The sequence below is a fragment of the Caenorhabditis elegans genome, chromosome II (genome assembly GCF_000002985.6).
Source record: "Caenorhabditis elegans chromosome II".
In the NCBI taxonomy this organism is placed as follows: Eukaryota; Metazoa; Nematoda; class Chromadorea; order Rhabditida; family Rhabditidae; genus Caenorhabditis; species Caenorhabditis elegans.
The window spans coordinates 7,187,827-7,208,544 of record NC_003280.10 but is presented as its reverse complement, the minus strand read 5'-3'; the positions used below and the strand labels follow the sequence as shown (position 1 = coordinate 7,208,544).

Below are 20,718 nucleotides of genomic sequence, written 5' to 3'. Positions count from 1 at the left end.
CTATTTCATTTTCATCACAAAGTAAGGAGCAAATATTTATGGACTCAATTTATTGAGTTATCAACAAAATACTGATAACCAAAACGTAATGTACATTTTTTTGAGTAAAAAACCATTTCGTTGAAATCTTCTGTTAACAAAGATAAAAATCTTGTCTATTTTTCCATTTCATTTTTTTAAAAGAAAGCAAACCACAAATCATACATGCTTCACGTATCTCTCCGTCTCTTGACTACACACACTCTCTAGTTATTTGCCACCTTTTTGTTCGTGACTTTCTAATCTCTCCATACTATTTTTGAGCATAAAAAGACACTAACTGATTATTTTCCAACATTTTCGTTCTCGCCCCAAAAAATGCCTACCGAAAAAGGGCGAACTAGGAAATTTTACTCAAGAACTTATGCTCTGGAGGTGAGTTTTTTAAAAAGTTTCGGAACAATTTTTTTTCCAATTTTACAGACAATAAAAGGTGTCAACCTAGCTGGAAAAACATTTGTGGTTACTGGAACAACTTCAGGAATTGGAATTGAAACTGCTAGATCGTTGTCTTTAAATGGTGCACATGTTGTTATGCTCAATAGAAACTTGGAAGAATCGGAGAAATTGAAAAAGAAGATTGTTGAAGAGATGAATGATGCCGAAATTGATATTATTGAGTGTGATCTTAATTCGTTGCATTCTGTGAAAAAGGCGGCAGAAGTTTATATTTCAAAGAAATGGTAAGTTTTCAATCATTTTCTGCAGCAAGTTGCTCCAGAGATTTTAAATTCCAACAGTATTTAGTGAACTTATTTCAGGTCGATTCATTGTTTAATCCTAAACGCTGGAGTCTTTGGAACTGCGTCAAAAACTACAGTCGACGGTTTGGAATCACATTTTGCCATCAATCATCTTTCTCATTTTTTGGTAAATCAAAAATTCCAGCAATCTTCTATAAAAAAACATTTTTAAGTTAATCCAAGAACTACTTCCAATTGTTCGACAGTCGATTCCTTCTAGAATTGTTTTGGTATCTTCATCAGTTCATGCAACATGTGGAGTTTCTCCTGAAATGTCTATAGAGGAGAAGTTGAAGATTCTGTGCCCAGAGAGTTCATCAGATGCTTCATGGTTCCGACTATATTCTCGATCAAAAATGTGCAATATGTTGGTTGCATTCAAACTTCACAGAGATGAATATCACAACGGAATCAGCACATATTCAGTTCATCCAGGAAATGGGGTTAGGACGAGCATATTCCGAGATTCATGGCTTGTAAGCATTGCGAGTATTCTATCAACTCCATTTACAAAAAATATAAGTCAAGGAGCATCTACAACAGTTTACTGTGCTGGACACCCAGAAGTTGCAAATGTTTCTGGAAAGTATTGGGATTCAAATTGGGATGATGAGAAAGGTTTATACGAAGAAGTTGCAAGAGATGAACAATTACAAGATGCTTTATGGAAACATTCTGATAAAATATTAGATAATATGTTGAATGATAGGAAAAAGTCATGTCAATTTGAATGCTGATTTACTATTTATTGAATGAAACCATTTATATAAAAATCATGAAGGTCACCATTGAAATTATGATCCTCCGAGGACAAAGTACAGGGTATAATATACATTCCCACGTTTTTAACAGAAAAATGCAGATCATATTTTAATTGAAGCCGGAAGTTGAATTGCTGGTGACTGTGGTGATTCGCTGTTGACGTTTTGGAAGTACCCATTCAATAATTGCCTGTCGGTATGGAACAATGAAATAAAACGAGATGAATGGATCAAGGAGAGCTGGGAATGCAGATGACACTAATATCAGGTGTTCTTGAATTTTGAATTATTTATTTCAAAACACCTCTAGATAATATACTCACCACAAATCAAGAGTTCTCTTCCAGTAGATTGAGTATAAATATAACCAGAAAATGATGGAATGTAGGAAATGAATGGAAGCATTGATTGAACGATTAATCCATGAATTAGAGTTTGTGCTTGTTTTTTAGTTCTTTCCGACATATGACTATGATAACGAATCAAAATTAAAACTTTTCGAGTCAGAATGAGACAGCCGATCGGAATTCCGTATGCACCAATTGATAGGAGAAGGGTGGCTGACAGAAACTGAGGACTTCCAGCATTTGAAAATCCCGAGTACGGATAGTAAATGGACAGGTTATAGGAAGGATGCTCCAGGGCTGTGGATGCCTGGGCAGATTCAAAGTCCCATTTATCAGTAAATGGAATTATCTGAAAGTTTTATATATTTCATAGTTTGGGCTTGCTAGAAGTGAATGTAAAAAAAACAAAAAGTGAAAACCATCACTTTTCATGAAACGCTTAAAGTGAAGTCTTAACGTCTGAAAATTTGACAAATCACGTACCAATACTACAAGTGGGGCAATATAAGATGCCAACACCATTATATACGTTTGATTTGTATGTACTTGATTTTGTACAAGAACGAAAAAACGGAAGAGAACAGTTATAGCAATTGCACTTCCAGCTCCAAAACTTGTGGCCTGGAAATCACTTAATCTGCTGTAAAAATAAATTTAAATTTACCATGAAAACGTGATAATTTATGAAGCACGTTGTCGGGCTAACATAACTGCATGGACCCAATGATAGAACAGCTGCACTGATGCTGTTTGTAAGTAATCTGTGTTGAGATAGGAATGCAAATGTTATCAAAGCAATCTGTACACAAGATGTGTTGTACAAAAAGATTTTGAGACCATCGAGTGTTGCTGGTGATTTATGAGAAATCAAATGGAGTAGAATAGTCTGAAATATGATAGCGAGAACTCCACAGAATGGCCAGTACCAGTTGAAAAATGGCACGTAACAATTGGAGTTTGAGCACATTCCAACTGACGAGTTTTGAGAATGAATTTGAAAAGTATAGAAGCAATTTTTGAAGTTTCATATAGTTCCCACGACATTTCGTCAAAATTCTTAATGCTCAAGAGACTGGAAAGAGTCTTTTCTGAGTTTTGATGCATAATCGAGCAAAGCCTGCTGAAAACTTGAGTATGTTTGAAATACGAAAATCGAAGAAACGAATGAGAAAATTATATCCAGGGTTTGAAATTCAAAACGTTCTCAATTTAAATAATAAAACCGTATTGTCATTGCAGGTGAGAATCAGCTTTATTTCAATAATTACTTCATTAAGGTGAAATTATCGAAACTTCTGTAAGTTAAGCCTACTAAAAGGGGTCCATCTGGCTTTGGAATTTTCGTAGGTCAGACGGCAAAAAATATAGGAATTCACCGCCAACTTCTTGCGTAAGTTCAGAAAAGGTCTTACCCAACTTTGAATGTAGTGATACACTCACCAAACTCTGTCCAGACTTCACCTAAACTTTCGCCCAAGTTTTGGCAGCTTCTGAACCATTCTCTTGAAAATGACCAAATGTCGTGAGAACAATATGAGATTTAAAAAATTGCTGTTATACTTCTCATTTTCATTCTCATTCTCAACATCGTCAGCTGGCTGAAATGTGCTCAAATTCCAATTGTTACGTGTCATTTTTCAACTGGTACTGGCCATTCTGTGGAGTTTCCGCTATAATATTTCAGATTATTCTACTCTATTTGATATCTCATAAATCACCGGCAACACTCGATGGTCTCAAAATCTTTTTGTACAACACATCTTGTGTACAGATTGCTTTGATAACATTTGCATTCCTATCTCAGCATAGATTACTTACAAACAGCAACAGTGCAGCTGTTCTATCATTGGGTCCATGCAGTTATGTTAGCCCAAAATTGTGCTTTATAAATTATCACATTTTCATGGTAAAAAGTATCGTTATTTTAGTCGTTCTTAGAGATTTTCAGGCGACAAACTTCGGAGCTGGATGTGCAATTGCCATAACTGTTCTCTTCCGTTTTTTCGTTCTAGTGCAAAATCAAGTATCTGCAAATCAAACTTATGTAATGGTTTTCGTATCTTACATTGTTCCACTCGTAGTCTTGGTGAGTGAGACTAAACATGTTTCAAACCAATCTTATCTTTCTGTGATCTTTTTTTAATCTAAAACTTTCAGATAATTCCATTTACTGATAAATGGGACTTTGAATCTGCCCGGGCATCCACAGCCCTGGAGCATCCTTCCTATAACCTGTCCATTTACTATCCGTACTCGGGATTTTCAAATGCTGGAAGTCCTCAGTTTCTGTCAGCCACCCTTCTCCTATCAATTGGTGCATACGGAATTCCGATCGGCTGTCTCATTCTGACTCGAAAAGTTTTAATTTTGATTCGTTATCATAGTCATATGTCGGAAAGAACTAAAAAACAAGCACAAACTCTAATTCATGGATTAATCGTTCAATCAATGCTTCCATTCATTTCCTACATTCCATCATTTTCTGGTTATATTTATACTCAATCTACTGGAAGAGAACTCTTGATTTGTGGTGAGTATATTATCTAGAGGTGTTTTGAAATAAATAATTCAAAATTCAAGAACACCTGATATTAGTGTCATCTGCATTCCCAGCTCTCCTTGATCCATTCATCTCGTTTTATTTCATTGTTCCATACCGACAGGCAATTATTGAATGGGTACTTCCAAAACGTCAACAGCGAATCACCACAGTCACCAGCAATTCAACTTCCGGCTTCAATTAAAATATAATCTGCATTTTTCTGTTCTTGAAAAAAACCGTGTGAAAAATATTGTGCCTTGTACTTTGTCCTCGAAGCATCATTATAATCTCAAATTTCATAGTTTCAGCACTAAACTTTTTAAAAAAAGACTACACATAGTAGATATTAGTGTGAAGCACGTTTTTTTGTAATTTAACATTTATGCATGACTGATCCCTATGCTGAGCTTTCAATGTGACTTCAATTGGGTTCAGCAAAATATGTAGCAACATCAGTGGTTCAGTTTCGATCGCGATGTCCATATTTTTGGCAAAAATTTTGTGATTTTCAGGTTCATTTCAGGCAAGGATTAAGCAGTAACAAAAAGAAAATACATGAGTAAAATGAAAAAACTAAAAACTGATGAACATTTCGGTATCTCATTGAAAAAAATTTGTCAACTACTTAAGCATATTATTTCAAAGTAATGACCGTTTTTCATTGAACTTTAATTTTTGAACACATTTTTAGTTTTCTGCAATCAATTCTCCAACAGTTTTCGGAAATGTTTGATCGCTTATTAATAATAGTATTTAACATTTAATTATTAGATCAAGAGTCCAGATTTTCAACAAAAAAAGTGCACTTAGTTGCTCAAAACAGAACTTACTAATAATAGAGTTTGAAATTGAATTATTCGATTTCTTTGCGAATAGGAGATAAATTTCTTACACCCTGAAAAATGTGCTCTGACTCGAACTGTTACGTTCCATTCTTCAATATTTATTGGAGTGTCTACGGAATTCTGGGATTATTTCTTCAGCTAACATTGATATATCTGATTTTTCAAAAACTTCCAGTATTTCTAAACAATTTAAGATATTTTTTAATAAACAGCGCATTTTCCCAATTAACCCTTGTCATACTTGCATTCACTTCTCAATATCGTTTCTTAACAAACAGTACTTCAATGGCTATTCTATCACCTGGACCATGTCGGTTTTTCGGACCAGATGTTTGTTTTGCTAATTATATTATTTATATGGTAAGACGAAAAAGTTTCCCTGGAAAAATATCAGTTATAGGCAGTTGCACAAGGTTCCGGTATGGCAATATTGGTGACTATGGTGTTTCGTTTTATTCATTTGACAAATAACCAAATCAGTAGAAAACAATCTATTGTATTAATTATTGTATCGTATATATTCCCAGTATATAACATGGTACTGTTTTTGATAAATTTAACTGTGACAAAGTAATCAGACAAGTAGATGGGTTTTGCTGTTTTTTAAATATGTGTTCAGCTGTGTCTGTGTTGCTTAAACTCCTACTAATCCATTAATTGTGTTTCATCAGATAATTCCATTCACTGCTCCACGGGATTTCACTACTGTTCAAAACTTGACTGCAATAGAACATTCGACGTACAATTTGTCTTTGTATTATCCATTCCCTGGTTTTTCCGACATTGGAAATTTTCAATTTGTGTCTACTACAATTAATGTTACTCTTGGAGCATATGGAATACCAATTGCTTGTATTATTTTGACAAATAAGGGACTTCGTCAAGTAAGGAAAAATCAGTTTATGTCTGATTCGACAAAAGAAATTGCGATAAAATTTATTTATGGGCTGTTTGTTCAGTCGATATTACCAGTTGTTTCATATATACCAATGGTTACAAGTTATTTATATTCTCAATATACTGGAGAAGAAGTCCTGATTTCTGGTTTGTTTCCATCTTCTTACTTCTCTGAATGTTTGATTTTTCAGAGCACTTGACCCTTGGTACTAACTCTCTACCGGGACTCTTAGATCCCTTCATATCATTTTATTTTGTGATGCCGTTTCGACAAACAATTCTAAACTTTCTTTTTCCAATCAGGCAGCGTAGTTCAATTATTGTAGTGAATTCCTCAAACTCACATCCAATTTAGTTTTGATGTATTTATGCTTGGAAAATACATAAATTTCGGAAATACTTCAAAAATCAATCAGAATTGTATTATTCGCGTTATTTAATTTTTCTACTGACTCATTTGATTAAGTTCATAAATTCTCAAAGATCTATTCAATGCAATATATTTATTTTAATATGTTCACATGTACTGACAAGACTCATAATGTGGAAGGAGGTATTTAATATTAATAAGTGCATTTGGACCTCCCGATCGTTCCAAATCGTTTAAAGTTGAAGTTATGATTTCTTCAATTTGACGGCCTTTATCATAATGAACACGATCTGATCTACTTCTGGATTGGCGAACTGTTCCTGAAAATTCCATTGTTACAGTGACAATGATTGGATGATACTTACGAAGTGGAGGTAGCAATTGTCTGTAAAAAGGAACAAGTTGTGCACCGATTCCTTGCATTGCAGTAATTCTTGACAGAGTTTTCAAGCAGAACTTTTTCTTTTCAATGTCAAAAGAATATAGCCCTGCTCGAATTCCTCTAACCAATTGTGGAAGAACTGTTACAATTGATTGATGATTTCGAAGAGCAATGAGCAAATCGGTTATACCAGTTTCAGCAACAAAGCGATATGGCTGAAATTTAAGGTTATCAAAGTTCTCCAACAATTCGTCTTACATGATCTAAAAGTGACATTCCCGTGGAGAACTTTGCAAGTAGATTACAAATTGTTTCATTTTTCATTTGAGATGGATCCTTTGCCCAACGCAACTCCCGAGGTCTAAAAGTTATCTTTTTTTTTTTGCTCTTGAAATTCTCTCACTTTTCACCGGCTCCTCCTGAATGAATAATTCTGACATGAAGATCTCCACGAGAGAAAAGTGCTCGGAATTGACTGCAGTCATCAGATACCTGATAGCTAAACGATTAAAAACGTTTGAAGAAAAATAAATGAATCTAAATAAAGAAAGGAAAACTAACATTAGAATCAACGCTTCTGGTACGGCTGGGAGCAATCATTGGTAATGGGACAACACTTGTATTTTGTTGATACGATTGATAGGAGAATGGAGGTACCTGAAGTTTAGGAAACGATTTTTTTTTTGGAATATAATTAATACAAGCTCTCGCAGTATTTCTAAACTGTTTCTCTCATATTCGAATTTGCCCTATAGAGTTACCTTTCGAACAGCAGGATCTCGTGGGAGACTCGACTTTATTAAACGAATATTCTCTTTTACAATATCTCTATTCCGAACGTAGTATCTTTTTGATGTTGTCCAATCGGAAATATCCGAAAAGTAATCGACAGGCTTTCTGGAATAATTTCGAAATGTTAATAAGAATTAAAAAAATGTGGATATCAACTGACACTAATCTGATAGCTGGCAAAGACTTCTCTCGACATTCTCTATTAATTTTTGCCATCCCAGACGAATATCACTAGGATTAGATGGAAGACAGCGTGATGGAATTTTAAAGAAGCCTTGTGAGTGAAAAATATGTATTACAGAGTCAACATGTCGTGAGCATAAGTGTCAAAGGGCTCTTTGATAGAGGAAATAACATATTTTATGGTTCACAGAGCACCGTTTCCTGTCGACTTTCAAAATGTTGCAAAAGCATGACGATCAGAGTAGGCCCTATGCTGTTCTAAGGAGCGTCTCTGTGCTATGACTAAAACTCCAAAGAGTACCCAACCTAGAGGGTGACACTTTCTGCCAGTGGTCCAGGGACTTTCGCTCACAGTTAGCGCGCTCAACAGGGAACGTTTCGTGGCTGCGAGTACTCGCCTTGCCGTCATGCGGCCTTCTCCCTCTTCTCCTCTTGTTTATATATACACCCGCTTTGATGCGGCAGACACTTTGAGGGTTTCGCCTGTCACTATTGTTGTAAAGGGTACACCCGCCTATATCTGACAGAATGAGAGGAAATTATTATTTTTGTGAACCTCGTATTGGTTATAATTGAAGAAAATATTTTTTGTTCTGTCACATACGCGAAAATTTCGATTTTTGAGCCAGAAATTCGGGATCTGCTCTCGACACGACACATTTTTATTAAATACAAAAAAGTGTGTGCCTTTAAAGAGTACTGTAGTTTCACATTTTTTCATTGTTTTTCTCTCGATTAAAAAAATAACAGTTTTTTCTGTTAACTCGATGAAAACTGTTCTAGTTTGAAACTACAGTACTCCTTAAAGGTGTACACTTTTTTGTATTTAACAAACATATTTTTTCCCAGAAATATCAAAAAATTCCCGACTGGGGAAACTGATTTTTTGAAGCATTTTCAGTATTATCGAAATAGTACCTTGAAAGTTTTTCAGATAATTTGAGATAATTTGAGATTTTAAAACCCTTTAAAAAACATGACTCAACACGAAGGATTCTGGGAATTTATTTTATATTTGATTTCACACGCACTTGGTTCACAATGTAATTCCAATCATTCTCTTAATCACAAACCATAGGATTATTATCAATGCTTAGACAATAGGAGGCTATACAAACTACAACATCATCTATTATTTTCTACCGGTCAGCAAGGTCATACGGGCGGTTGACTTGAAGTGAAGACGTCGAGAAACCCTCTGCAGTAATCATTATTTTGTTGCTAACTAACCTTATCAGTTAAACTCAGTACTGCTTTGTCTTCTCAGCTTTTTTGACGATGTTTCGTCAACTACTTCCATTCCTCATTTTATTGATTTGGAGAAGTGAAGCTCGACCTCAGGATGGAGGTGAACCAATTCCAATTTCAAAGTAAGCTTAAAAAGAAAAAGTTATTGAAAATTTTTATTTCCGCGGAATTTTTTAATAAACTTATAGATAAGTCTTTTAGCGTAAACAAGTCTTGTGAGTATATTTTTCAAATTTTATATTAATTTTATGCTCGACAAATCTGTAAAAAAGTTGCCAAAAAAATTCCGATATTGTCTTATAACTTAATCAATTTAGAGACACATCACCTGGAAGACCAGTTTATAATCATTCTCCAAGTGAATTCGCACGGGGACAAGTAGAACAGACAACCCAAAAACCTAGAAGAAGGCATAGGTGAGCGAGATAATTGAAGATCCAGAAATAAGTTATATGTTCCAGACATCGGCGTCCAAGTTACGATGATGCTTACGAGAGACAGATGGAACAATGGAGACAACAGAGAAAAGAAGCGAATAAGGCTCGACAGGCTGCTTCAGACCAATATTATCAGGATTATTTCGATCGAATGAAGCAGTATGCAATTAATACACATGTTAGTCGGTGAGTAATTGAAACTTTGGAAATATTCAAAACTTTATTTTAAAGTTATAACCAACTTCTTGCTCAACAAGAAAAGGAAAAACAACGATTTGCACAAAATATGGAAGAATTTGGATTGAGGAGCTCTGCTCTTGGAGTTGATCGAGCTGATATTGATAACAGTGAAGTATCTCAGAGACCAAGGTACCTCTAATAATTCAGAAAATATTCATAATCGTCTGATATTTCAGTTCACCATTTGGAGGTATAACTGATAAGTCACAGATTGATCAGAAGGCAAAGGCAGCTGATGTTCGAGGAATGATTGTGAATAGACCACCATCAGCAATTGAACCACGTCCAGAAGATGCAGATGTACACAGAAAAGCTTTACACTTGGAAGCACTGTGCAATCGATTTTTACCAACTGTCAGGAAGCATTGTTTCGGTGGGAATAAGACAGAGGAAAAGTATGGAAGCAAATGTAAGGGATACTTCCATGTGAGTTTCTAGAAATTGAATTTATATTATATTTGAATGGTTTTACTTTAGGATTGTCAACGATTCCTTCCAAAGTCAGATCCACTTTATAATATTGCATATGCATTTGATTCAAATGTAGGTCTCAACTTGGGAACATGGAGTGTGAAAGGAATTCCGTACTATCCAATTAACGAAGAAGGAGCAATTGGAGCAGGAAGGCTCATGAATGTTCCATTTGGTTCATGGGGAGGAGGTTATTCCGATCATATTGGTGTAAGAGACTATTGGTCACAATATCAAGAAATCGGAGCAAATTGGTATGAAGGAAAATATGGATATAAGTCTGGATGGAGTGTTCCACTTGTACAATCACTTGGTATTGAAGGAGACACACATGCTGTTGTGAGTTTTTTTAATGCAGAAAATTTATTACTCGAACTTTTTCAAATTTGGCGGTTCATAATTTGAATTCGAGTTTAGAGAAGCATTGCGTACATTTTTTAATATTTGAAGCGGTGTGTGACAAGTTGAATAAGTTCCTATCAAAATATTTCAGGTGAGTGTTCCCCTTAAACCTGGAGAGGCTGGAAAACCAATTGGCGTAGATGTTGGAGGTGGAGTTGGACCTTATTATCAACAGAATCAACACGTTGGAGTTGATTATCTAAATGGTCAAGTTGGTACAAACTTTGGAGTTGGTGTTCCGATGGCTGGTGTTGGGGTGAATACAGGTGTTGGTGTAACATTCCCAGGAGTCAATGATATTGTTGGGAAGAAGAAAAGGAAATAATAATCTTCAAGAGAATTTGTGGAAAAAGAAAAAAACGGTTTATTCACATATGATATTCAGGAAACAAAATACGATAAAACTAATACGATCTACTTAATCTTACCAGTGAATAAATAATTCTTTAAATTTTTACAATTTTGATGCAAGATCAATTGGAACTGTTGGAAGTTCGGAAGCCTCGTGCAAGTCAATAAAGGCGTTGGAAATTACAATTTTTCCAGTTTCCTTAACCTTCATTTGGAAAATAATTCGTTTTCCATTCTTCCAGGTTTCAGTAACCAATGTTTGTCCTGGAAGCACTGGCGATGAGAATCGAACCTGAAAATTAATGATTTTTGAATCAGCAGAAAATATTTTAAAGTTAAATTTAATCAAACCTACCTTGATTGCTTTGAATTTGTCAGAATCATTTCCAGCCCAAGCAGCGATAACATGGCGTGTCGCAAATCCCAGACTGCACAATCCATGAAGAATTGGAGTTTTGAATCCAGACATCTTAGCAAACTCTGGATCAACGTGAAGAGGATTCATATCTCCTGATCCCAAACGATAAAGAGCAGCTTGATCAACTGTTGTCTTTTGTTCAATAACTGCATCTGGAGCTCTATCTGGGACAGTGGCAGCTTTTATTTCATGAGGTGATGTACGATCCCCTCCGAAGTTACCAGAACCGGTTTGAAAAGTACTGAATTGTTGCATTGCAATCTTCTTTCCATTTTCATCATAAGTGGTAACATTTCCAAGAATCAAAGCACCGGATCCTTTGTCAAGAATATCAACGACTCTAGCTTCAGATTTCAATTTTCCTTCTGCTGAAAGTGGTTGATAGACTTCAATATATTGTTCTCCGTGAAGAACTCTAAAATGATTAAACATGTGTTTTCAAGAAATCTTATAAGAAAAACCTCTGAAGATCAAATTCAACTCCTGGCCAATCCATCAAAGTGTGAGCTTGAAATCCTGGAGCAACAATGTACGATGGAAGCACTTTAAAGTCTTCATGGTTCTCATAAACGTAGCACAAATCTTCTTTCGCTCGAGCACCAACTAAATGAAATTATTAATCACTATTCAAAAGGTCTTAGAAAAAATTACCTCCAAGAGCATAAATAATAGCATCTCTGGTAGAATATGAGAACTCGCATGGCTCTGCCACATGTGCGCAAGCAGTTTTCTTATCCATTTTTAAGTATTTGTCGGAGAAGAAACAAAAACCAAATAATGAAATAGAAAATGCCAATACCTAACAAGGAATCGGTACAGTGTAGTCTTGACCCCATGTGTTGATAAGACTACGCTGCAGACTACATAACGAGGGTGAAATCAATAGTTTTTTTTTAAAAATAAGCACTAAAAGAATTATTACCACATACTGATAATTATTAGATGTTTTAAATAATTTGCAAAAAAAGTATACAAGGCTTTAAATTTCAATTAAAAAATATATAAAAACTAGACTTTTGTCGGGAGAGATGTACAACGTGTTCATAGTATACTATAGTATTTGGGTTTCAACTTATAGAAAATGATCGAATAAATTTCCTTCGTTTTGAATTTTGAAGCGAAGCACGCACAAAAATTAATAGACCAGTTTCAGATTTCTCTTAATTCAGAAACATTCATCAAATACCTATGACGCCTTGTCGTCTGTTCAATAAAATTAACATGGAAGGTCGATTTATTTTTTCCGATATTTAAACAACCAAGGATTGTTTGTCGACTGTTAAATAGCTAAATTACAGTATCCATTCTACGAACCATTTCTCTTTCTTTAATTAAAAAAATAAAGCTTATTTTTTCGCGTAAAAGCCTTCCGAAAAATTCACACGTTTTCAAACTTGTGCATTCGCTAAATTAGTTTATATTTTCACTCGTTCACTTTCGTACATTGAAAGAATTCCAAATTCCATACGGTTCGTTTCTATAATGTACAGATTTATTCAGATGTAAAAAACATTAAAACATGAGCCGTCAAATATAGTGCCGACGGTGTGAACACACCACCGTAACACCGTGACGACAGATTGCGGATTCATTTTTCTTTCAGAGTACGATGCAGAAAACTTCTGTAATTGTCGTTTTTTTTCTATTTTAATTTATTTTGTGGCCGTTAAAGATAAAATATAAGACAACAAGTGTTCATACGAATTTTTCAGTACCATGAGGTGACCCGTAGAGCTATAAAATCATGTTTTTCTTGAAAATTTCATCGAACCTGCGCTAAAGTGTATTTTATCACATTGTCTTTTCACTAGTGCGTAGCCAGGGCCGTTCAAAGTACATAGGGCAAAGTCTACAAGAGATAACAATGACCGTCCTCCACGTTTCCTCTCCATCGTTTGTGTATGTTGGCGATTAATCAGTTTATTATGGAAAATTTACGAAAAATACTGAGCAAACCATGTTTCCAGTTATTTTTAGTTAACTTTTAAACTTCTTATTTTATGAAACACTCTTTTATGTAATCCAAAAAAAGCAAAAAACCTATTCGTTCTTTTTTGCGTTCATATAAAATGCTAAATACTTTTCTATAAAACTTATTCTGAATTCTATTTATTTTGATTGCTCTTGGACGTTCAGTGTAAAAAAGTATTGTTATGTCTGTGTTCTATGTTCTCTCACATGCTGCGTCTCTGCTCTATCCACCGTTCGACCCCCAAGTTGTTTTCTTCACTCTTTATCTCCGTCATCGCTATTTACCCCCTACTGATTCACTGATTGAAACCTATATTATTGGTTTTTTCTTCCAGAGAAACGATGCTGTCAACGCTGAGTAAATCTGCACGGCTCAACCAAACACGATTCATTCGTCTTTCGCATTCTGCTGCTGCTGCAAAAGATGCAAAACCGAAGAAGGTCGCTGCAGTGGACAGTCCATCATTTGTCATGAATCTTTTCAGAGGGAAAGCTGTGACTGACCAGGTATTTGAGAATTTTAGCAGGACCTGTTCAAACTGCCAATTTCCAGGTGTTTCCGTATCCTCTGAATATGACTGACGAACAGAAAGAAACTCTTGGAATGGTGATGTCTCCACTGGAAAAGATGCTTGTCGAAGTTAATGACGTCGTAAAGTGAATAATAAATCTTAAATTTACATGATCAATTTATTTATTTTCAGAAATGACGAGACTTCTGACATTCCAAGAGCAGTTTTGGACCAATTCGCTGAGCTAGGAACATTTGGTGTACTCGTTCCACCAGAGCTTGAAGGTTCCGGATTCAACAATTCTCAGATGGCCAGAGTCGCTGAAATTGTTGGAGCTTACGATCTTGGATTTGGTGTTGTCATGGGTGCTCATCAGTCGATTGGCTACAAAGGAATCCTTCTCGAGGGTACGGATGCTCAGAAACAAAAATATCTTCCCGATTTGGCAACTGGACGCAAATTTGCTGCTTTCGCTCTTACCGAGCCAACTACCGGATCTGATGCTAGTGTAAGCTAGAATATTATTAATTTCTCATAAACTTTAAATTTATTCAGTCAGTTAGAACGAGAGCTGAATTGTCTGCTGATGGTAAGCACTACGTTTTGAATGGTGGAAAAATCTGGATTTCGAACGGAGGATTCGCCGATGTTTTCACTGTGTTTGCTCAGGTAATTTATTTTCATTTTTTGGAAAAACTTTCACAATTGATTATTCAGACTCCTGTCAAGCAGGCCGATGGCTCAACAAAGGACAAGATGTCTGCATTCATTGTCGAAAGAGCGTTTGGTGGAGTCACCAGTGGACCACAAGAGAAGAAAATGGGAATCAAGGGATCGAACACAACTGAAGTTCACTTTGATAATTTAAAAATCCCGGTTGAAAATCTTCTTGGAAAAGAAGGAGAAGGCTTCAAGGTGGCGATGAACATTCTTAATAACGGAAGATTCGGAATTCCAGCTGCCTGTACTGGAGCTATGAAACATTGTATCCAGAAGACTGTCGATCACATCACCACTCGTGTTCAGTTTGGAAAGAAACTTCAAGAATTTGGAAATATCCAAGAAAAGCTGGTAGAAATGATCTCGAAACTGTATGCAACAGAGTCAATTGTCTATATGCTTTCATCAAACATGGATCGTGGAATTAAGGAGTATCAACTTGAAGCAGCTATCGGCAAGGTTCTAGCTTCAGAAAATGCTTGGCTTGTATGCGACGATGCTATTCAAGTTCACGGAGGAATGGGATTCATGCGCGAGACTGGTCTTGAAAGAGTTCTCCGAGATCTTCGTATCTTCAGAATCTTTGAAGGAGCCAATGATGTTCTCCGCCTCTTCATTGCTCTTACTGGAGCACAACATGCTGGAAAGCATCTTGCCGAGCAAGCTTCTGGAGTCGGGGGCCTTATTGGGTTGGCTGTTTCAAGAGTTACCGGGTTTGTGAAATCACATTTTTAGAATTATTAAACTGTATTTTTCAGAGGAAACACTGGCTCCAACTTTGGGCAAGTCGTCGACGCAAGTCTTCAAGATTCAGCTAAAGTATTGGATCAGCAAATTGCTTTGTTTGGACAAACAGTTCAAGGATTACTCATGAAGCATAAAAAGGGAATAATTGGTAATAAAATACCTTTGAACTGCTTTTAATTTTAATTTTTGTAGATCGTCAATATGAGATGCACCGTGTTGCCGACGCTGCCATCAACATTTACAGCTCTGCCGCTGTTCTTTCTCGTGCCACCTATGCCATCAAGAACAAATCTTCAAGTGCTGATTTTGAACGCAAAGTTGCTACTTACTACGTTGATAAGGTAATTTTTGATAACTGCCAAATTTTAAGTTTTAATTTCGATATTTACTCTTTCAGGCGATGAAATCATCAAACAGATTCCTGAAGGATGCCGGAAGTGGTGTTGAGAATGCTTCGAAGGTAGCAACAATTGAATCATTGGCGAAGGAAGTCTGTGGAAATGGAGGACTCACTCTTCAACATCCAGTTGAATTGTAAATTGTAAACTAGACTTGTTTTTTTTTATCGTAAGAAGCTCTTTTAGCCAGTCTGTATGTATCTAGAATTGAATTGCCTTCTTTTTTGAATTTTCGGGTGCGAATATTTTATTTCTTGTGCTATAAAAAACGGAAAATAAATTTTATCAATTGAAATTTTATACACGAAATTAAATGAAAATAAGCGGATCGAGAATCTGATCTTCTCCATGGTTCTTCTCGTAAACTAGTCCGTCAGCAGAGTATTTCTCATTAAATACTCCTATTTGATCAAACCCAAACCATCCGGAGAATGGGTTCGATGGTTTTGAAATTTTTGGAAGATAACCTTTTGATTCACCGTATTTTTGAAGTTTTTGTGAGTACGTGCTATGCCAGTATCTGAAGACAATGAAACATTTTAAATATTTTTTATATTTAATTACCGTTCAAATACAGCTTTTATTTGTCTATTGATATCTCCATAATGTGGTTCTTCGTCTACAATAATTGCAGTTCCAGTTGATTTGTAAAAGTATTCAGGTCCATAATTCGATGAACCAATGAAGGTTCTTGATTCGGAAATCATGAATTTTGCATGCATCTTACGATCTTTATAAGCTTCTTGAGCGGTTTGTGGAATTAAAATGAACTTCTGAAATATTTATATTTAATAAATGTTCAAATTGCGAAGGAGATTTCGAATATTACTTAAACGCGAAATTTCGCCCCACGAATACGGTACCCGGTCTCGACACGACAATTTTTGGTTGATTGCAAACGGATGTGCGCCTTTAAAGAGTACTGTAATTTCAAACTTCCGTAAATGGTATAAATTTAATCGTGTTTTCCATAGATTTTCTCAATGAATATTTTTGAATTCCGCATCAACGAAATTTGAAACGTACAGTACTCTTTAAAGCCGCACGCCTTTTTGTTCTTGATAAAATTGTGTTGTGTCGAGACCGGGTACCGTATATTTAGCACAAATATTCGCGTCTGGATGATATGAATAAACGTACCACTTGAATATTTCTATTTTCCGTTGGAGAATGTAAAACAGAAAGACTATGCAAACAGGAAAACATAAGTTTTTCTTCTTCTTTTTGATCTCCAGATACAAGTATTCGGAATTTAATTCCACGAGAAACACTCATTCGGATGGCATTATCGATTTGAGAGAAGAACCTGAACACTATAAAATGACCATTTTTTTATCTTTAAATTTCCTTACTCTCTATTCTTAAAATAGATCCATGAAGGGAAATATTGCATTACAGAAATATCAACAAAATCATTTGCTTCATAAATCAGATTTAAAAGTGCTTCGAGATCCCAGCTATGAGAAGAAGTAAGGAAAAAAGATGGAGATGCCTAAATTTGTGATTTATTATAAAATTCTGGAAAAGGAAACTTACCAGAAATTGGAAAGTGGAATTTCCAATTCGATGTGATTGGAAATCTACAGTTTCGAGTTTCTCATTACCAGAGAGTGATCCAAACATTTGATCGAATAATCTGGAAGCATCTTTGGCAATGCATGGACAGTCGTGGAATTCCAGTCCGATTTCAATTTTCTGTAAGAAAGAATGAGGTTTTGTAGAGCCGAATATAATATTTACTAAACCATTCAATTCTCCATGCTCTGATTACTATACAACATTTTTTGTAAAATCGGACATATGAAAATTTGTGTGTATTAACGTAATTTGTTCAAATTAATAGGTTAAAAACTGTACATGATAATTGTTTCAAGAACTTACTTGTGAAAACGATTTCCATTCGAAATTCATACTTCCAACAAATAAATGCTTGTCATCTACAATAAACGTTTTACTATGTTGAACACCTCCTGATCCACCATTCAATGTATTCATATCCAATCCTTGTCTTTGAATTAATCCTGAAATATTGGTTTTATAATTCATTTAATTTTCTACAACTAACTCTAACCTAATCTCTCTAATTCATCAGCGTCATAATCATATTCTGGCATAACTGGTGGTTGACAATCAATTAGTTTAATCAAAACTCCTGATTTCGCCTGATTTTCAAGTATATTATAGAGTTGACGTCCTTCAAATGTGGAATTGTCTACATCATATTTCAATTCTCTTCCCCGTAAATTCATTTTGAATGCAAAAATGTCAATCTCCCTGAAAATCTTCAAAATTTAATTTTAAAATGAATTTCAGACAAACCTCTCAGCAGTTCCAAGAAGTTCAGCCCATGATTCAAATGCATTCTTTGTGTGAACTCGGTCTGCAAACCATATTCCACGTGGAATCGATTCGACAACAGAAACACTGAAATTTTATTGTTTTGAACATATTCTCGAATAACTGAATACTAATTTTTAAAATAAGTTAAACCGGTTTATTTACGTATGTACATGAAATCATTGGCTGACCAAATTGTCAAAATAACCAGAAATAATATGAATCGTATCTTCGATCCACTCGACGAACCTGCAAGTTTTGCCACATTCGACGCCAATTGGAGGAATTAAAGTTGGAAATTGTATTTCTGAGGTTTCACTTGAAGCTTCAGAGACGTCAGTTGTAATTTCAGATGTTAGAGTTGAAGTAGAGACAGCTGAAATGCATTTTAATTCAACAATTTTTAATTTCTGTTTTAAGGCTTTCAATTTAACCATACAGTTGTACCGTTCTCATGAAAAGTCAGTCATTTATCAAACGTTTCCTTTAAAAGTATTAGATAATTTACCACTTTCTGATGGTCCAACTGATGTCGATGTGAACTGTACAGTCGTCTCCTCTACCGTAGTACTTGGGATTACTGTAGTTGTGACTGTCACTTGTACTAATGTACTGTTCTCTCCATCTTTATGATCTTCTGCTGAACTGCTCGAGGATGAATCACTTTCAGATGTTGACATGCTTCCAGCTGTACTTGTTATCACATTTTCTTCTGTAGTGAATTCATATGGACTTGTTATAGGGTTTGACGTGACTGCATTTGTTGTTAAATAGGATACTGTAGTTTTTGTGTTGTCAGAATTATCAGGAGTATCAGGAAGTCTGTGGAGAATATTAATAACAACAACAATTATCACAAGAGCCACAACAATTGCAGAAACCAGGTAAATTGGAAGTTTTGTGCGAGTTTTTGGAGGTTTTGAGACTACCGTCGGCAGTTCGGATGACACCGACATGTTTGTGGAGAATGATGAAGAGAAATTGGAAAATGGACATATACTCTCGTTTGAATTTGCATGATCCGATTTGATGAATCAGTTAGTGATTGGAAACTATTGATTTGAAGAAGTGGGTGGGGGAGTTAAGGGAAAAATGTCGATTTGTTGAGGTCAATTAGAGTTCGGAGAGTATATGTACCATACTAAAACAAGCGACGGCTTGTATAATTTTGGATTTGAAAATTTCAATGAGAAATAATTTTGTAAGATATGCATACTCTAAAATCAATAAAATTTTTTGAAAACGTCAGCTAATTCAATTTGAGTTGAGCATTTGAACCCGGCTCAATGAGTTATTTTATTTTCACATGTTGGTAAATAAACCCAAATTAAATAAATTTTTGCAAGAATCAATTGAACAATAATCACCTCCAGTGATTCGTATTTTTAAACCTGCTCCATGCTTTGTTACTATGATCTTAAGATATTCTCATTTTTCTCAGAGTGTTTTGAAAAAGTATGTCACTAGACTTTGAGAAGGCTTTTTCGTGATTTCAATATTTATTCCAATGCTCAAAAAGCTCAAAAACCAAGTTCTTTATTTTTTTACAAAATTAGAATTTTTGGTTGCTCAGAAAAAGTTTGGTTCCTTCCAACCACGTGTTTGTCTCTTGATGCTCATCTTAATTAAGAAACATGAAGGTTCTTTGGTCCACTCCGTTCCTTATTGCAGCTGTAAATGAACGTTCTCTGAGTTATAGAAAAGTTGCAAGTTCTTTAAATTCTCATATGATCGGCACGTAGCACATGATGTTCGGATCTATTTATGAAATCTTCTGGTAGCCACAAAGAACGTAACAAAAAAAAACCACGTTTTTCCCACAGATTCATTATGAAATATTCAGCAGGTGCACGAGATGGGCGGGCACATATGGTTCATAGTCAAGAATACTTTTAGTCGGATTAAAAATCAAAAAATCAGATGTATTCTATTCTCATGTATCTCACTTTTTCTTGCGAAAAATACTATTGTGCCGCTGTATTTGTCCAAAAAACCTTGAAAAATTGCAAAAAAGTTTTTTAAAAAGTTTCCATTTCTTACAAACTATCAAATGTTCAACTAGGGATACCGTAAAAGATTGGTCTGCGATCAAACCGCGCGATATGTAAACTTAAATTTAAACAGTGCTAATATCATTCCAGCCAGAACGAAGAAAAGAGGCAAGTAGGTCGACAATCCCAAAATAAGCAAATTTTTCTGAATGTTCTCTATCTCTGTACTATGACAGTTTTCGATCCACTTTTAGAGTTCCAGGTTCTCCAGGTGCTCCAAAAAATTTGACAGTTTTTCCCAAACTAGGTGGAAAACTTCGAATTGTTTTTTCGGGTTTAGAAATCGAGATATTTTGAATTGGTCGACCCACCTTCCAACAAGCCTCATTATACTAACACCTTTTCAGTGGGAGTTTCCGTTAAAAAAAAACTCCAATTTGGGCTTACACGATTAATCTAGTTTTGTCTGGATTGTGACTGATATGTGGTGCTCTATTTCTTTTAAAACATTCAGCCCCCACTTGTAACATTTCTGAAAAAGATCCTTTGAAGGATCTTTTAATTAGAAGTTAAA

At 35.3% G+C, this 20,718-nt stretch overlaps 9 protein-coding genes and 2 non-coding genes across 12 annotated transcripts; 6 read left to right on the top strand and 5 right to left on the bottom strand.

Annotated features, from left to right (window-relative positions):
* Positions 1 to 84: 84 nt before the first annotated feature.
* dhs-7 (NAD(P)-binding protein) lies at positions 85 to 1,555 on the top strand. Its single transcript, NM_063099.5, has 4 exons — positions 85 to 414; positions 463 to 722; positions 801 to 909; positions 956 to 1,555. The coding sequence occupies exons 1-4, from the start codon at positions 358 to 360 to the stop codon at positions 1,517 to 1,519; spliced, it is 990 nt and encodes a 329-aa protein (NP_495500.1). The 5' UTR covers positions 85 to 357; the 3' UTR covers positions 1,520 to 1,555.
* srd-59 (Serpentine receptor class delta-59) lies at positions 1,507 to 2,857 on the bottom strand (the record flags this gene model as incomplete). The annotated part of the gene is made up of 4 exons (NM_063098.2): positions 1,507 to 1,816; positions 1,867 to 2,239; positions 2,374 to 2,511; positions 2,555 to 2,857. The coding sequence occupies 4 exons, from the start codon at positions 2,855 to 2,857 to the stop codon at positions 1,653 to 1,655; spliced, it is 978 nt and encodes a 325-aa protein (NP_495499.1). The 3' UTR covers positions 1,507 to 1,652.
* Positions 2,858 to 3,493: 636 nt separating this feature from the next.
* Positions 3,494 to 4,651, top strand: srd-58 (Serpentine Receptor, class D (delta); the record flags this gene model as incomplete). Its single annotated transcript, NM_063097.2, has 4 exons — positions 3,494 to 3,796; positions 3,839 to 3,976; positions 4,048 to 4,420; positions 4,471 to 4,651. 4 exons carry the CDS (start codon positions 3,494 to 3,496, stop codon positions 4,632 to 4,634), a joined length of 978 nt encoding a protein of 325 aa, NP_495498.1. The 3' UTR covers positions 4,635 to 4,651.
* Positions 4,652 to 5,334: 683 nt separating this feature from the next.
* srd-56 (Serpentine Receptor, class D (Delta)) lies at positions 5,335 to 6,529 on the top strand (the record flags this gene model as incomplete). Its single annotated transcript, NM_001322736.1, has 4 exons — positions 5,335 to 5,637; positions 5,678 to 5,815; positions 5,949 to 6,321; positions 6,366 to 6,529. The coding sequence occupies 4 exons, from the start codon at positions 5,335 to 5,337 to the stop codon at positions 6,527 to 6,529; spliced, it is 978 nt and encodes a 325-aa protein (NP_001309489.1).
* Positions 6,530 to 6,662: 133 nt separating this feature from the next.
* Positions 6,663 to 7,996, bottom strand: pcrg-1 (Parkin coregulated gene protein homolog). The gene is made up of 7 exons (NM_063095.4): positions 7,879 to 7,996; positions 7,688 to 7,823; positions 7,488 to 7,583; positions 7,330 to 7,418; positions 7,185 to 7,287; positions 6,910 to 7,141; positions 6,663 to 6,864 (listed from the first exon to the last, which is right to left on the bottom strand). Exons 1-7 carry the CDS (start codon positions 7,932 to 7,934, stop codon positions 6,692 to 6,694), a joined length of 885 nt encoding a protein of 294 aa, NP_495496.2. The 5' UTR covers positions 7,935 to 7,996; the 3' UTR covers positions 6,663 to 6,691.
* A 130-nt stretch (positions 7,997 to 8,126) lies between these two features.
* Positions 8,127 to 8,312, bottom strand: mrpr-1. The gene has a single exon (NR_051314.1). It is a non-coding gene; the product is annotated as an Unclassified non-coding RNA mrpr-1 (non-coding RNA).
* A 667-nt stretch (positions 8,313 to 8,979) lies between these two features.
* E04F6.6 (uncharacterized protein) lies at positions 8,980 to 11,154 on the top strand. The gene is made up of 7 exons (NM_063094.7): positions 8,980 to 9,271; positions 9,467 to 9,565; positions 9,611 to 9,772; positions 9,818 to 9,955; positions 10,003 to 10,252; positions 10,304 to 10,636; positions 10,791 to 11,154. The coding sequence occupies exons 1-7, from the start codon at positions 9,180 to 9,182 to the stop codon at positions 11,022 to 11,024; spliced, it is 1,308 nt and encodes a 435-aa protein (NP_495495.1). The 5' UTR covers positions 8,980 to 9,179; the 3' UTR covers positions 11,025 to 11,154.
* maoc-1 (MaoC-like domain-containing protein) lies at positions 11,050 to 12,269 on the bottom strand. Its single transcript, NM_063093.5, has 4 exons — positions 12,120 to 12,269; positions 11,930 to 12,071; positions 11,406 to 11,883; positions 11,050 to 11,342 (listed from the first exon to the last, which is right to left on the bottom strand). Exons 1-4 carry the CDS (start codon positions 12,205 to 12,207, stop codon positions 11,154 to 11,156), a joined length of 897 nt encoding a protein of 298 aa, NP_495494.1. The 5' UTR covers positions 12,208 to 12,269; the 3' UTR covers positions 11,050 to 11,153.
* Positions 12,270 to 13,069: 800 nt separating this feature from the next.
* Positions 13,070 to 13,131, top strand: E04F6.17. The gene has a single exon (NR_101708.1). It is a non-coding gene; the product is annotated as an Unclassified non-coding RNA E04F6.17 (non-coding RNA).
* A 643-nt stretch (positions 13,132 to 13,774) lies between these two features.
* Positions 13,775 to 16,111, top strand: acdh-12 (Very long-chain specific acyl-CoA dehydrogenase, mitochondrial). Of its 2 annotated transcripts, none has more exons than NM_001026891.7 (8): positions 13,775 to 13,946; positions 13,993 to 14,096; positions 14,144 to 14,459; positions 14,507 to 14,620; positions 14,669 to 15,384; positions 15,430 to 15,566; positions 15,611 to 15,759; positions 15,816 to 16,111. In NM_001026891.7, the coding sequence occupies exons 1-8, from the start codon at positions 13,782 to 13,784 to the stop codon at positions 15,954 to 15,956; spliced, it is 1,842 nt and encodes a 613-aa protein (NP_001022062.1). In that variant the 5' UTR covers positions 13,775 to 13,781; the 3' UTR covers positions 15,957 to 16,111. The 2 variants fall into 2 exon arrangements, 1 of the variants encoding a protein (NP_001022062.1); NR_151558.1 differs by having other exon boundaries at positions 13,782 to 13,946; positions 14,669 to 15,130; positions 15,480 to 15,566; positions 15,816 to 15,956.
* Positions 16,037 to 19,125, bottom strand: E04F6.4 (PLD phosphodiesterase domain-containing protein). Its single transcript, NM_063091.7, has 10 exons — positions 18,662 to 19,125; positions 18,403 to 18,529; positions 18,136 to 18,240; positions 17,888 to 18,090; positions 17,698 to 17,837; positions 17,353 to 17,511; positions 17,169 to 17,308; positions 16,957 to 17,122; positions 16,381 to 16,589; positions 16,037 to 16,336 (listed from the first exon to the last, which is right to left on the bottom strand). The coding sequence occupies exons 1-10, from the start codon at positions 19,107 to 19,109 to the stop codon at positions 16,126 to 16,128; spliced, it is 1,908 nt and encodes a 635-aa protein (NP_495492.1). The 5' UTR covers positions 19,110 to 19,125; the 3' UTR covers positions 16,037 to 16,125.
* Between the last annotated feature and the right edge of the window lie 1,593 nt (positions 19,126 to 20,718).

Excerpts from the sequence above, each read along its gene's own strand:
- maoc-1 (NM_063093.5), bottom strand. The coding sequence starts at position 12,207 with ATGGATAAGAAAACTGCTTGCGCACATGTGGCAGAGCCATGCGAGTTC. Across the intron at positions 12,072-12,119 it reads TATTATTTATGCTCTTGGAG|TTGGTGCTCGAGCGAAAGAA; the intron begins GTAATTTTTTCT and ends AATTTCATTTAG. Across the intron at positions 11,884-11,929 it reads GTTGAATTTGATCTTCAGAG|AGTTCTTCACGGAGAACAAT; the intron begins GTTTTTCTTATA and ends TAATCATTTTAG.
- acdh-12 (NM_001026891.7), top strand. The coding sequence starts at position 13,782 with ATGCTGTCAACGCTGAGTAAATCTGCACGGCTCAACCAAACACGATTC. Across the intron at positions 13,947-13,992 it reads GGAAAGCTGTGACTGACCAG|GTGTTTCCGTATCCTCTGAA; the intron begins GTATTTGAGAAT and ends GCCAATTTCCAG. Across the intron at positions 15,567-15,610 it reads GCATAAAAAGGGAATAATTG|ATCGTCAATATGAGATGCAC; the intron begins GTAATAAAATAC and ends TAATTTTTGTAG.
- dhs-7 (NM_063099.5), top strand. The coding sequence starts at position 358 with ATGCCTACCGAAAAAGGGCGAACTAGGAAATTTTACTCAAGAACTTAT. Across the intron at positions 723-800 it reads GTTTATATTTCAAAGAAATG|GTCGATTCATTGTTTAATCC; the intron begins GTAAGTTTTCAA and ends AACTTATTTCAG. Across the intron at positions 910-955 it reads ATCATCTTTCTCATTTTTTG|TTAATCCAAGAACTACTTCC; the intron begins GTAAATCAAAAA and ends AACATTTTTAAG.
- E04F6.6 (NM_063094.7), top strand. The coding sequence starts at position 9,180 with ATGTTTCGTCAACTACTTCCATTCCTCATTTTATTGATTTGGAGAAGT. Across the intron at positions 9,956-10,002 it reads GAAGTATCTCAGAGACCAAG|TTCACCATTTGGAGGTATAA; the intron begins GTACCTCTAATA and ends CTGATATTTCAG. Across the intron at positions 10,637-10,790 it reads AAGGAGACACACATGCTGTT|GTGAGTGTTCCCCTTAAACC; the intron begins GTGAGTTTTTTT and ends AAAATATTTCAG.
- E04F6.4 (NM_063091.7), bottom strand. The coding sequence starts at position 19,109 with ATGTCGGTGTCATCCGAACTGCCGACGGTAGTCTCAAAACCTCCAAAA. Across the intron at positions 18,091-18,135 it reads CTTCTTGGAACTGCTGAGAG|GGAGATTGACATTTTTGCAT; the intron begins GTTTGTCTGAAA and ends GAAGATTTTCAG. Across the intron at positions 17,838-17,887 it reads TGATGAATTAGAGAGATTAG|GATTAATTCAAAGACAAGGA; the intron begins GTTAGAGTTAGT and ends CCAATATTTCAG.
- pcrg-1 (NM_063095.4), bottom strand. The coding sequence starts at position 7,934 with ATGGCAAAAATTAATAGAGAATGTCGAGAGAAGTCTTTGCCAGCTATC. Across the intron at positions 7,288-7,329 it reads TCAGGAGGAGCCGGTGAAAA|ACCTCGGGAGTTGCGTTGGG; the intron begins GTGAGAGAATTT and ends GATAACTTTTAG. Across the intron at positions 7,142-7,184 it reads GAATGTCACTTTTAGATCAT|CCATATCGCTTTGTTGCTGA; the intron begins GTAAGACGAATT and ends CTTAAATTTCAG.